The sequence below is a fragment of the Cyphomyrmex costatus genome, unplaced genomic scaffold, assembly GCF_001594065.2.
Source record: "Cyphomyrmex costatus isolate MS0001 unplaced genomic scaffold, Ccosl1.0 scaffold216, whole genome shotgun sequence".
Lineage (NCBI taxonomy): Eukaryota > Metazoa > Arthropoda > Insecta > Hymenoptera > Formicidae > Cyphomyrmex > Cyphomyrmex costatus.
In genome coordinates this window covers 491,353-505,379 of record NW_017276214.1, presented here as the reverse complement: position 1 = coordinate 505,379, position 14,027 = coordinate 491,353, and the positions used below count along the sequence as shown (strand labels likewise).

The window sequence follows — 14,027 nt, the reverse complement described above, 5'->3', positions numbered from 1 at the left end:
CTTCCGATTGATCAATCAAATGTTTTAAAGCATTCGTGAAACTTTAATCGTACCTTCAGTGGATTATCCTCGGCAACACATTAATTGTTCAACAAATGTCCATCATAGCTTTCTATTATCGTTGATGTGAAAATTTTATGTGATCTTTTGATTTTCCTCTATAAAGTGCTATAAATTTAGAAACGATGAGTAAGCTATAGAAAACGTGACAATCAATCGACGTCACGTTCGATGCATGATCGACCGTGAGGTCAATTCGACCAACATATTATGTCGCGCGTGTCTAAATTAAATTTGCGAACGTGACGTAACGATGACCTATACCGATCCTATACCAATTGTCGCTTAATTCATTGTATGTTTTTACGAACTCAATCGTGCACAAATATATAGTACTCGAAGATTATGGTGATCAACGATAGCGCTTAATTTACGTCGCTGATGTGAGCAAGCATTTCAGTTGCGATAGCGGAGATGATGATTTACCTCTTCCTCCCCTCCCTCTCTCTCTCTCTCTCTCTCTCTCTCTCTCTCTCTCTCAAATACATTTATGGTGCATATTGCGTTCATAATTAGCGTACATAATTAGATATTAATAGCAGCCACGAGGGACCCAATTTCTCTTATCGTCGCTTCCATCGGGCGTGCTCTCAGGCTCTCGAAACGTAAGTTACCGGAACTTGGGGATGTCGATTCACGTAACACAAATTACATTTCACTTGGCGACTCATACGATAAATTGGTGTCTTGAATCTTCTCCGGTTTGATTTTCGATATGAATATAACAGTTATAGAGATTCGAGAAAAATTAAGATTCTTTTCTTGTACTATTACAGCATGCCTTTTGAGGTTTACGGTCCTATCGAGATTTCTTCCTGCGATTTCGTTTCCTTTATCTTTCTGCCTTCGTTTGTGAAGCACGGTTGACTGCACTTCTGCACGACGACAAAAGTGATTTTCACTAATTAAATTGCCCGAATGCTTCATCTCAAGGTTGCAGGAATGAAGAAATGCAAGGTATTCATTCGGCAAAATCACCCTTTCCCTGGCGAGAATAATAACTCTTTGGAGCGCTTCACGCTCAGTCATTCTTTTAAATGACTAGACAGGACTCATTCATGCGCAATCCGGAAACGAAGAAGCAATTCTTCTTTTCTTTTACCCTTCTTTCTTAGTTGTTATTCAAATTCCCCGAAGAGATCGCCTCGAAGAAATTGTCTTAAAGTTGATTTTCCGTTGTCCTCTTCGTGGCGGAACGTCTCATTATTAGTATCATAAATCGGATTTGAACTTTTTTCTACGAAAAGATATTATCCAATTAAATATGCGGAATAGTTTTCCAAGTCGTTTCATTAAAATTAATATTTTAGTGAAATTATACTTTTTATAATAAGTGCAAATTAAATTTGTGGGAGAGTATTAAAAGAAATGCGGTCAATATATTATACTTATGTGTGTGTATGTATATATATACATATATATATGTGTGTGTACACGTACATACATATACAGCCTCGACAAACAAGTCAAAAAAACGACTGAAGTCAGACCTATACGCTTGTTTGCTTCTTCCACGCGAAATATATCTACAGCATCTTTCGAAAAAACGAACGACTCAAATAAGATTATGCTATAATATAAATATTAAACAATTTTATTATATGTGTGTGAGAACATGGTTTCCATTTTTGCATCCATTGACTAACACTACTCTTCGCGAGTGTCTCTTTCGTCAAGCTGTCTTTTTTTACATCCGAAAGATTACAGTGTTCGACGTCGTGTTTGATCACATAACTTTTCTCTTTCAATAAAAACTCTAGTAGGAAGAATGCAAAGGAAAATTTGCTCTCCGATAAAAGGCAATCTATTTGCTAAAGATTTAAATTCGCATTTCGTACGATCTTTCTACGAACGAGGTCGAAATCACGGCGTCGTTCTCGACCACGACATCGCCATCACTATCGCCAATACCCGTATCCTCATCCGCTCATGACGTCACTTGGCGCACGGCCAAATCTCGACGCTCAATGAAACGTTCAGGGTAGCCGAGTCTTCGAGTGGGCGATGTGGTTTACGTGGGTTTACAACGACACTATGCTGCGTGCACACACATGCAAGCGAGCTTTAGGAAAGGCAACGACCTTGACGAAATATTCAGCTGATTCTCGAGCTTTTTCTTTGCTCGGAAGAAGCCTGATACACGGCGGCATTTACCGAGTGGTGCGAGAAGAGACTTCTCGCGTTAACGATCTCCCATTCACGTTCGCGAAATAAAGTATTTTGCGCGACAATTTTATATTCTTTATACCCGTATCCATTACGTTTTCGCTTTCCCGTGAAATACTACGTTATTCTTCGGTACCGGGAACAGAAGTTGATGACCGTGTGATCTATGATCTGCGACCGCGTGAGCACAAAAGCGAACACAAAAGCGAGCACAAGTCGTCATTTATCCCATGACAAGAGATGTGTTAAGGCATTCTTGCTCGGCAAAGTTCTTCCGCTCGACTTTCTGCTTTAAACCACACGATTGCGGCAACAATGGGTGAATCCACAAATCACGCTGTAAATCGTTCCTCCACGTTTGTGGACGAGCGATCGACGAATCGCGCGTTTCAGTAACGGTGACATTCGCCGGAGATAAAGCGTCGATGTGGAAAAGAAAAAAAGAGATGGTAAATGTATGCGCGTATGTGTGTAAAAAATATAAAAGAAGCGAGGAAGAGACAACGCGTGGGCGCAGAGAGCGAGATTCGGTCGAGAGTGGTTGAAAGATGACGAATGGAAGAGATGATGAAGATGATATGTAACCGCTCGATGATGGTGGCGACGGTGATGATGAGCGAAAAATGCGACGGCGTGAAGTTAAACGAACCTCGAAGTACCAGTGTATGAGATCAGATTGCTTTGCCTTCGTGTTGCAAAGAGAGCTATCTGGGTCAGCCGTGGCTTAAAATATTCATAAAACGGCACGCGAGGTCTAATACGGCCCGATTCGATACGCATTGGAAGTACACCTGCCGAGCTTGAAATAATTTCGGTCTGACGCCCCCGCCAGCATCGGAGACACAGATTGTAATTCGCTACGTACGATGACGTCTTATTGTTTCGTACCCGACAGCGTCGAGTACGCCCGTTCGTTCACGTGCTACTGACAGCATCTCTGTTAACGGACATTTTCGTACAATCTCTTGTCTCTTCTCTTATGTCATGACATCGCCGTCGTCGCGACCAAGTATTACCAACGTAGCAACGAAATTCGACGAAGGTAGAGCACGTGGAAGATTTCCACGTCGACAGGTCTCCTAACGGCTGAATTTCGGTAGCGGATTCAACACCCGCGAACACTCATCTCGTGTCTTGACTTTAATTCACGAGACTCTGATTAATAGCGCGTCGCGAGCGCATTTTGTCCTTCTGGTTTTATACGGCTCTGTCCGAAAGAGAGATGAATTTCCTCGTTCGAATCGGACCTTTGCTCCACAAGCGATTTATTGTTCGTGATTTGCATTTTCATTACCGATTCGAATCTTTTCCTTTGTCCCTCTTCTTTTTTAACTATTTATCTGTGTGCCTGTTTAGCTATCTATTCTATCTCACTGATAGTCGTAATGACGACAACTTAAATCCTTCTCTATCTCAACTTTAACGTACGCCGGAAAATCAATCGATGGCCCGTTTAAGAGGATCCCTGACATTTTCCGCTATAACCCGGACGAGAAAACAAGAACGAGACCATTTACTTAATAGCGGTGGCAGCAGCAAAGAGACCTGAGCCTTTATCAGCTGCTCGTTTAACGTAAGAGAAGTAACATCTGTAACTATATGGTGGCTCAAGAACCGGCTGATGGGAAACGGATCCCTAGGATCATCTTCGTGATCCATGGAGAATTTCAGTCTGATGGACGATTGTACTTTCGGAGATGGCTGGGTATAGGAGAGAAGGATGAGAAAAGAGGAAAACGTCATGGAAGCAAGAAGGAATCGATCGATCGCGCAGGCCATCTATGCTCTTACTTCTTCCTTTCTTTTGGCTCTTCTCCTTGGCTGGTTCTCTCTCTTTCTCTTTTCGAAGTAGTTATCCTAGTCCTGTCAAAATCACGTCACGATCATAGACACGTGGTCGAGTATTCTCGTGTTAGGAACAAAACGAGGGGATACCGTTCAGGGAAGTTAGGACATTTCGGCGGGATGGAGTCGAGTTGTTTGCTGTTTGCTCTTGACTAGTGACTCGTGAGACCTTAGCAGTGGATGTAGTCAACCGCTTTGTTGACCCGAAGAATTGACGAGCGGCAATCGTCGGCAATTCCATTCTGAGAATCGTGCGCGGGAACGGGAAATCAAGCGACCGTGCCGGCCGGGCCGGAGACGGCTTTTATCAGCGAACGAGAGTCTCTCTCCTTGCGTTCTCGTGGGCGGAAAAATCGAAGCATGTACCCATCGACGCGTGGGACACGTTATGTGCGCTGGCACTATCGAATGAACGGCCGTTATGTTCCAACCGTCTGTTTAGTTATATAAACATGCGACGTAATAAAGCGCGACAGAAATAAATCGCTGGTATTAATCCTGTTGCGCGTAGGATTATTTGGCAGGGGTGATTGGATATTAAATAAATTTATTGTCGTAAGCGAGAATGGTTAAAATGTTGTTATTGCTTGCAAAACGATGCCGCGTTTATTACTATTGAAATTCTCGGAAAGGGAGAGGCGCAATGTCATGAAACCTTTTAAACTACAGCTCAGCTAAAGGACAATTAGTATTATTATCCAATGGTATTAACTCTTTCAATTTATTTAAGCGTTAGTTATAGTCATACAATTGTCATGTTTCTCGAAATAATACTCGCCTGTAAATGCAGCCGTCATTTCAAATGGTTTAAGACAAATCGTCGGCCGTCCGTAACAAATGCGCTTGTAAGTAAACGCGCAAACAATGCTGTTAGTGCGTTCAAGTTCTCGTGATGAACATATATACGTATGTCTCGTTTAAACAGGTATATCTGCTATAGTTCAATCTGCCATATTCGCAATTATGTGGCTTGTAGTCCAATATTATCTTGCTTGACTATCAATTCTGTTAAATTCATAATGTCAAATTTTTTATACTCAATTTTAGTTATTTTTAATTACTTCTATAGATTGTCATTATTCTTTCTCAATATGTCATTATATTGTGACACACATAAAATTGGGTTGTCGTGGTTTTTTTTATGTCTAACAGTATATATGATAGGTACGACTTTTATTGGCTGTATTCTGATATACGCAATATTAAAATCTGTAGTTCACACTGTTAAATTTATAATGTCAAATTATGAGTATTAATGTTGTACTCATTTGATATACTTATTTTTAATCATTTTATATATAAGTCGTGGCTGCTCCTATTCGATTAATTGATTTAGCTAAAACAATAGGATTAAATAGTTTATTTTATTATAAGAAAATGCATGCTATCAAAATTTTTGACTCAAATTTAGTTTATTATTTATTAGTACATACCTTAAAATATGGACATTGTTTTAGAACTACAACAATGGATTGATTTACATTTTGATATACAATACATGGTAGTTAAAAATAAGAAAATATTATTTGACTCAAGAAACTGGGTTACCATCCTATTTAACAGTTACACTTTAACATATATAGATATTCAGTATTGACATTGCTGGCAATATATCAGAACATACTATTGTGGAATAAAATTTTCTCCATCGTGATCGGTAGAATCGGGCAGTTTATAGATTGTGGGCGAGGCAAAAGTTGACTAAATTTTCACCGCTACACAGAAAGCTTAAAATTATCAATTGTCCTTGCACACGTTCCTCCGACGTCACCGTTATAACGCGCTTTAACGCCCGCTAGTATTTCTCACCAAACTGAAAATCGTTGAATTCTACGCTGCCTCTCGTGCACAATATGCGAGTATTTCTGACTGGTGGAGAGTCATTGTGCCGGCGGACGCTTAATTACGTGGATGTCGTGTCCTATTCGCAAACGCTCGTCAACCCCATCCCCGTAACCACGATCACCAGTTTCCACGACACTGCCGTCGCGTCGGCAATTTTCTTTTTATCGTGGGATTAAGAAGCAAGACCTCGCCGACGTAAGTGTGTTGGACACGGAGGAGACGATGCAGAAGAAAGAGGCACAGAACGAACTATTAACGGTCGCGTCATGCACACGTTGACTAACACACAGAAACGTGGTTTAATGATGCATTTCTCTACAGTCTCTTGCTATTTGTCACGTGGAGAAAATAAATCGTCCCATGTGATAATTTCCGGGGAAAGAATGATCGATGCGATCAAAATACGGTAGCTTAGGATAAAATGTGAAGTGACATGTGCAATTTTATGTTCATTAATCTACACCAAAAAAAGAGTCTGATAATAGCTGCTAAATGTTGAGTGAAGTAATGCCAATCAAATGTTTGATAAGAAATATCTATAACTAAAAATAATTTTACTTTTTCAAATATCGGCAAACAATTGATTATATTATTATATTGATTATATGATTATATTATTATATTATTATTAATATTTATTGAATATTTTGAAAAGTAAAATTATTTTTTACTATATTAATCGAACATTTGAATAGAATTATTTCACTTAACATCTAGGGTAGGTATTATGAAATTATTTTTTTCAATGTACCGTGCACTCTTCTTTTCGAACGAATAAAAAATTTTTCTACCCGATATATAAAAAGAAAAAATGGTTTTCTTCCGTGCCGACTCTATCAGTAATGAAAGTCGATAAATTGCGTGAAAACTCGTTTTCTCCGCTCTAATATCGTTGAGAAATCATATCCTTCTCTTGATAGAAGCGCATATTGAGTCGTCGTAAGTGATAGTGATCGATCGATAGCGCGACCATCTTCTCGCTAGAGATACGAACGCGTATCTCACTTTCTTATTCTTTCCTATGTGATAGATACGTTAATTAGGCTGGGTTGCGAGAAAAGAGATTGAAAAGCAGAAAGGTAGGGGCAATTGGTGCGTCACAGTTCCCGTCACGGTTCTCTAACCTAATTCGACTCTCCCCCGCAGTAGCACCGTAATAGGGTGGAATTAACTGGAACGAACGACCGCACAGCACTCCTGAACTGCTGTCCTTCTTATTTTAACACCATTAACGGCGAAACTATCTACAGTATCTTCTCGTACCTATAATGCTTTAGCAACGTAAAAAATTTTAACTTTTCTCATAATAATAAAAAATTCATTTGTCGCGCTGTCCATTTAAAATTGCGGGTTCGCATGAGAAAATATGTCCGAGAGAAGAATTTACATTTTACATGCGACATTTACGTGACACGAAGAAGAAAGATTCGTGCCAGTAGGTGAATATAAATTGATACTCCGATCTGTGTATTTTCGTGTTATGTATAACGAAGAAGAGTGAATTTCTGTTACCATCGATGTTTTCGTACGCTGGCCGATGGATGTCCGCTTTGGTCTTTAATGGTCTATTGATTTCCACAGACAAAATGCAACCTACCCCTAATAATAGCCGATTATATCTTAGCGTCGCTCCGACCAATTGAGATCACGAGCCGGTATTGGAATAATCTTCTACAATTTCCACTCTCTGCTATTTACGTATCGACTGCAAAAAATATTGCGACGTTGCCGTTATTTTCCATGCCACAAACGAGGACAGAATGACCCCAGGATTACAATAACTCATTTATAATAATGCCTATTGCTGCGTCAGCGATTTACTACGAAATTGTGATGCTATACAGACGTATATTTGTATAACCTAATGCGTTCAAGAGAAAATCAATTCATCAAGCCAACTCTGATACACAATGCAACAACAGCAAAGTTTAAGTGGCGTAATTTGGCAATGACAGAGTATCGCTTATTTCAACGTTTTCTTCGCGCATCATTGAAATTTGGCCACAATTTCTTCTCCGCGCGGGTCGTAATTCTCTTTGAATTTTGCGGAACAAACAGATCTATCCGAGACAGGGCGCCGCCGCAGGATTTGTATCTTGTTTTCGAGAAATACTTTTTCGCTGCCAGACATATAGTGCAATCCCAGTGTTTTCCTCGTCTCCGACGATATCGGAGCGTGGCGTGTGAGGCGTGTTTGCGAAATTCAAAGTTACCTACGTTAAATCATCGTCGAGAGTGCGAAAGTATAAGTCGGTCGCTCGTTTTTTGCTCGCGAGTTTAAATTATGCCTTCGTGAACTTGTTAAAGATATTTTACAACTACGATTGCAAAACTTGTGAATAATTTACAAACTAATCGTCCGCCAGCCATAACTTTTTCGATCGAGGACGTCGCGCCACGATACATAACAGTTCGACGTATCATCCCCAGCTGTGATTGAGAAAAAAAGTTTTTATTTTTAGAAGGGAAAGATCGCACACAGAGAAACTCAAATTGATATGGACAAAAGCCCCTCGAGCGTGATTCGTTTGAATTACGATAGTTACAAAGCTTTTTAAGCCGCTAAACCATCGATGCTCGAAACTATGTTTTGTTTTACGGTCACGTGCTATGTAAGACAACAAAAAATATATATAGGTGTGCAGCCGCAGTTGCAGTTTCACTCGTCGTCTATTGATTTTGGTCAAGATTTTCTTAGATTTGCCGCACTCGATTTTTCGCTCGACTATTTGCCACGTAAAATGGAAAAGTGCAGTCGAGAGGATTGAATACGCCTTTCCTTCTTTCAGTCGTCTTTGTGCCGGCGGTACATATACTGCACGTGCACGTCCGTAAGATACATCATCTCCGCAGTAGCGCAATATCGCATCCGCGCAAAGGCTAATTCCGTATGCCGTGCAAAGAATACGGCTTCGACGATTACATAAATTACGCGGAGGGCTCGTATCTATGTAACAATTGTGCACCTGCTCTCGGAGGTTACGCACTATGGCCGGAATATAGAGAGAGGGAGAGAGAGAGAGAGAGAGAGAGAGAGAGAGATTGTTCCGAGTGAATTATATTTTCCGTGCCGCCGGTAACGTACCGCTGAAGGTACCGTGACTAATGGTCCATATTAATTAATTCATTATTTTGTGCACGAACGCTGAAGGTACCGCGGCGGATTCGCGACTGGGTAGAGATACGCGGATGTCGCCATAATTTTACGATATTATAACTTTTAGTAACGAGAGTTTATGACCGGTAGTGCGGTAACCGTAGTACTTTACCGGCTCATCGAGCCTGGAAAAAAAGTGGATCTGTGTTTAAAGGTTGGCGTTTTCCGATTTTAGGAAACTACTGGACAGTGGATCAATCTCGGCCTGGAACTGGAGCAGAGGGGCAACGATATCATCGGCACGAAGAAACCGACGGGCCATTCGCTTCTGATCGACTGCCGGCTGGAGCTGCCATATGGTAAGTGGCGACATGATCCTGTTAGATTACGGTAGATGAAAATCGCATGGCTGACGTATGTAATCGTACATATACGAGATATGGGAATACGTTTGACGTATATCGGTGTCACACATCATGCCGAGCGAACAGAAGATCCGACCTGCGACAGTTGCGCCGGCGAGAATATTCATGCAAATTCTGACGTTGTAATTTGTCAACTTCGACACTACGATCGATTCGCGCCGTGTCGTATCTCCGATCTACCGTTCGCCCATTCGCTCCTGATCGCCCCTTCGAACGCCAGCATGACTGCGTTCTGATCGCGCCATGACTTCTATACGTAAGATTAAGAAAAATTCTGCCACAAAAATGCGGCAGTTCGCTCTTTACCGCGTGGTATTTTCACTGAGCGCGATGCGATTGCCAAAAGTCTGCTCGCGGAGCAATGAAAAGAAAGCTCGAAGCGCGGATTCTTTTCCAATTTTATCCAACGAATTTTGAACGTAATTTCAGATAAATCTGAATGTTCCAAGAAAGAGGTAGACAGAAGTTGAAAAGAATGCGGGTTAAAGCTAAGGAATAGTAGTTGAGAGGCTGTGAAGGCACAAAGTGAAATTTTGAACAGGATAGAAACGCAACGATAATGAAATACGAAGTAGCGCTAAACGGTACTTTCCATGTCACTTGACAAGATCGCAACATCGAATTCGCGATGGTGAGGGGAAAAAAAAGGTGCGAAGCCATCATCAACAAGAGCTGTCGAGTTTCTCCTCGTCGAACGAACGACAGGACGAAGTTTTAATTGAGTGTGTCTGCGAACTTGTCGAATCTGCTGTTGGCTCGGCGCCCGCACGTACATTCCGACTTCGTCGTCGTGCTCTACGCAGTTATGTGTCCCGCGAATTGTTTCGATGTCTGCAATTCCACACGATAAAAGGTAACCGAGAAAACGGCACGTGGGACTCTCGAAGATACGGAGGGATTTCCGAGCAAATGAAACCAGACTGCGAACTTACCCTTTCGAAACTCTGAGTGTTTCTCTTCGTTCTACGCGAACGGAATCTAAAATCATTACCTGGCTGTGTTTTTTAATCTGAAATCTGAATTAAGAATTCTTGTCGCACTCACGCGACGAAAAAAAGAGGCGACACGAAGGAAGTAATTATTTTGAAGTGTAAGTCTTATTTTGCGCGTTTTGATATACGTATATGTATACTTATTTCTTTCTTTATAGACTGGTTAACTTGTGGTTAAACTTAATCTGATTGATTATTAATTAAATTTAAAGTTATCATTACAAAACCGTCAATTTAATGATTTATCACAGCTACAGAATCACAATTTTTACGTTATCATCAATTTAAGGAAGGTTGAGTCTAAACTGCAAATTAATCAGATACCTAAACCGGGCCATAATGCACGTAAAATTATTATTATTATTATTATTAAATTCGACGACGATGGCTGAGATAGCGAATAAAAATCAACATTAGTCGCGATTGCGTGATTGTGGTTGGCGATTGACGATTACTTTTCAATTCCAGTTGGAGCAAAGCAATCAGTGACTGCTTTGCTTTGATCAGTTGAAAAGTAATCACCAATTAATAATTACAGTTGCGCAATTACTAATATGATTACGGCTTAACACGACCAGTTTCGATATCACATAAGCGCGAAAATTTCCTTCAAATCTATTTCAAATTTACGTTTACTGATCCTTTTCTCGCAATCTTCCTCTTGATTCGTTGCTTGCCTCGGCGAGCACTGTCAAGGTTTCATACCCGACGAGGTCCCTCCGGATATCGGCGCGGCGACTTACAATTTACGGAGTTTTCGGCGAACTCGTGGCAGCAACAAGTACAACTTTTTCGGGTTTGGCATACATACGCGTATATCAGATATATGCAGAGCCTTCCATTAATCCCACTGTTTCCGCGGGACCACGTGGATCTATGCAATTACCGTGCGGGCCTTTAACCAGGATTGACGTGCTTTCACCTAGTGCCCGGTCGTCGACATGCCCGCGCGATCAATACGCTATCGACCTTTCGCTACGAAAAGGTCCACGAAAAGGGAGCTAATCGTACGTTACGATTCGTATAGGAGGAAAACGCGTTTTCCGAATCCATACGAATTTACGAGTGCACGAAAGCACTTGACATTTTTAATATACGATTCACAGATAAGGCCGCGGGGACGATAGTACGCGCGATAGGCGTGCGGCTTAATCCGTATGCAAATTTCTAAGAATTTATTTCCAACGGTCGAAACGGGTTCTCACGTAATAATATCTCGATTTGGAATCTGACATCGTCGTGAGTGCGCGAGTCTTTTCTTAACGCCGGCCGAAAGCTCGATTCGCGTACAAACGTTCCGCGTTCCATTAAACGCGCGCATATTTTGCGTCACGCGATTTGACTATGTTGCGAATTAAGAGAAAACGAGGCCGCTACAATAAACTTCTCCCCCTTTATACACGTGCTGACGTTTCGCCACGAACGGATTCGCCAGCTCTCACGCCATTTCTTTTTCCGCTTTGCATTTTTCCGCCACCGTCACCGCTTCCGGTTTTCGATCCATGCCAACTACAACATCGTTTAATGGAGTTTATACCGCGCCACACGATGTATATTTCTCGTGTAATACTTTTCCTTATTGACTTTCTTCGCTGAGAGCGCGTAAAGAAAGAGAAACGTTCTTTTATCTTGTCATATAGAAGCAGGGAAAGAGAAGCTGCTCAAAGAAAAATCAAGAAGATTTGCGCAAAGGGAGATACAGTGGAAATTGTAATTAAAGTTTATTTGAGAAAAAGGTTGCCCTTTACCGAAGCGTATACAGTAGGCGGTAAGGGAATTTCGAACTCAGGGACTATAATTTCGCTTACTTAGAATATCGAAAGTTGATAATATAATTTATTCGGAAATTGCAGATAATTAATCACTAACAGAATTAATGTTGTATTTACGTCACTGCGCGCGAGAGATGAAACTTCTGGTCTAATTTCCTTTTACATTTCTCTATTTCCATTTCGATCTGTGAAACTGGTATATACATATATGTATATAATAAGTATCGTCAGATTAACGTAGTTTCACTTGTTTTTAAGCTTTTTACTGAAAGACAATTGCCATATCTGTTGCTACAATTCGATGAGAGAAAGGACGAAAGAAAAATATTAGTCTTGCACTGTTAAAACGTCTTTTCGCGTCTTTTCGATGACTTGTTCTTCTCATTGATTACTTTGCAATATTTCTTTCGAGTATATGAGGTTTTCTATGCTTTATCTCACAATGAATCCTTTCATCAATTTACAGTTAATATTTTGTACAATGAAAGATTTTTCTTATTTAATTAAAAGTGTAGAAATTTAAAAAATTTAATTTAGGACTTATATAATTATTATACAATTCATTATAATGATATTCAATATTGAGTACCAAATTGCGAAAAAGATGTTCGAGATTTGCACAACAAGTGTAAATTGATGAAGAAAATCAACGGATGAAAGAAAGTATCGGAAAAGTACTAGAGTACTTAGCATAATAACTGCTAAAGTACAACTTTCAAGAAATCGCTGGAAGTAATTGCAAAGTATACTACCGTACATTATTTGGCTTATCTTTTATAAGCGGCGAAGATTGTAGACCACAAGATTATGAAACTTACTTTTGGAAATTGCAATCGCGCGAGATATCACGCGTTGAAGAGCATAAAACGATGGATATGATCGCCACTCGAATCATGCACATCCACAACCTTCCGTCTGATCAGTGTCTGACCAATCAGGAAAGCGCGTACAACGAACTGGATGGAAAGCCCTGCTAACGAGCAAAACAGCAATGCAGTTGCGAGCAGCCCGGCCCATGTGTGGCTCAGGTACCCTCGTCAAGAGATCCTGATCGTGGGATCGTCCTTGATCGCGAGATCTCTCTATTTTCGCTTTATCGTTTCGATTCCACCAACCGACCTGCATCCGAGTGCAATGTGATGTACCACTCTCGCCGATCGTGGATTCGCGTCCATCATCCGCGCATTTCTCCCACCGTAAAATTTAACGATCCCCTTTAACGACCTCTCGATTAAAGCAGTTAATTACAATTAGCGCGGAAATTAATTCTTCGAGATGACCGAGATATAAGTAATCGTTCAAAGAGAAATTTTCAATACCATAAGCTTTATTATACCTAGAGATCTCTAGATATTTATTACCTAGAAATCTCGAGATCGTCCTTGGTACTTTTCTAACATTATAAAGATGCCAATATACATTCCAAATGTAAAAATCCATTTTGTTGTGTCACTACTGCCACTTTTTTCTATTATTCAGAGATGAAGGGCTATTGAATAATTATCCGAAATCTTGATGATGATCATCGACACGCGTGTCCACGATCCGCGATGGAAAATGTTTGTTTTATTTGTACGCAATTAGTGTTAACGAATCCCGTTCTTGCTCGTGAATCACTGCACTAGAAACCTCTATCCTCGTTCCGAATTCCTCGGCTTACCTTCCTTCACGCGTTAGTTTTTAATGCGCGCGAGTTATACCGGATAACAACGGGCGTTTATAACAATTACACGTATCACGAGATGCACGGTTCTCTTGGGTACGAGAAATAGAACTCACCGCATCGTGCAGAAAGACGCGTTTACGAGGGGTCCATTGAATTTTA

The 14,027-nt window shown here is 40.7% G+C and overlaps 1 protein-coding gene across 1 annotated transcript in view; it reads left to right on the top strand.

The window, feature by feature from the left end:
• Window positions 1-14,027, top strand: part of LOC108773627 (uncharacterized) — a 61,540-nt gene that overhangs the window by 18,390 nt on the left and 29,123 nt on the right. Inside the window, exons 5-6 of the mRNA XM_018539492.1 lie at window positions 9,249-9,372; window positions 13,141-13,230. Coding sequence (XP_018394994.1) covers window positions 9,249-9,372; window positions 13,141-13,230 — 214 coding nt within the window. The remainder of the gene's footprint in view (window positions 1-9,248; window positions 9,373-13,140; window positions 13,231-14,027) is intronic.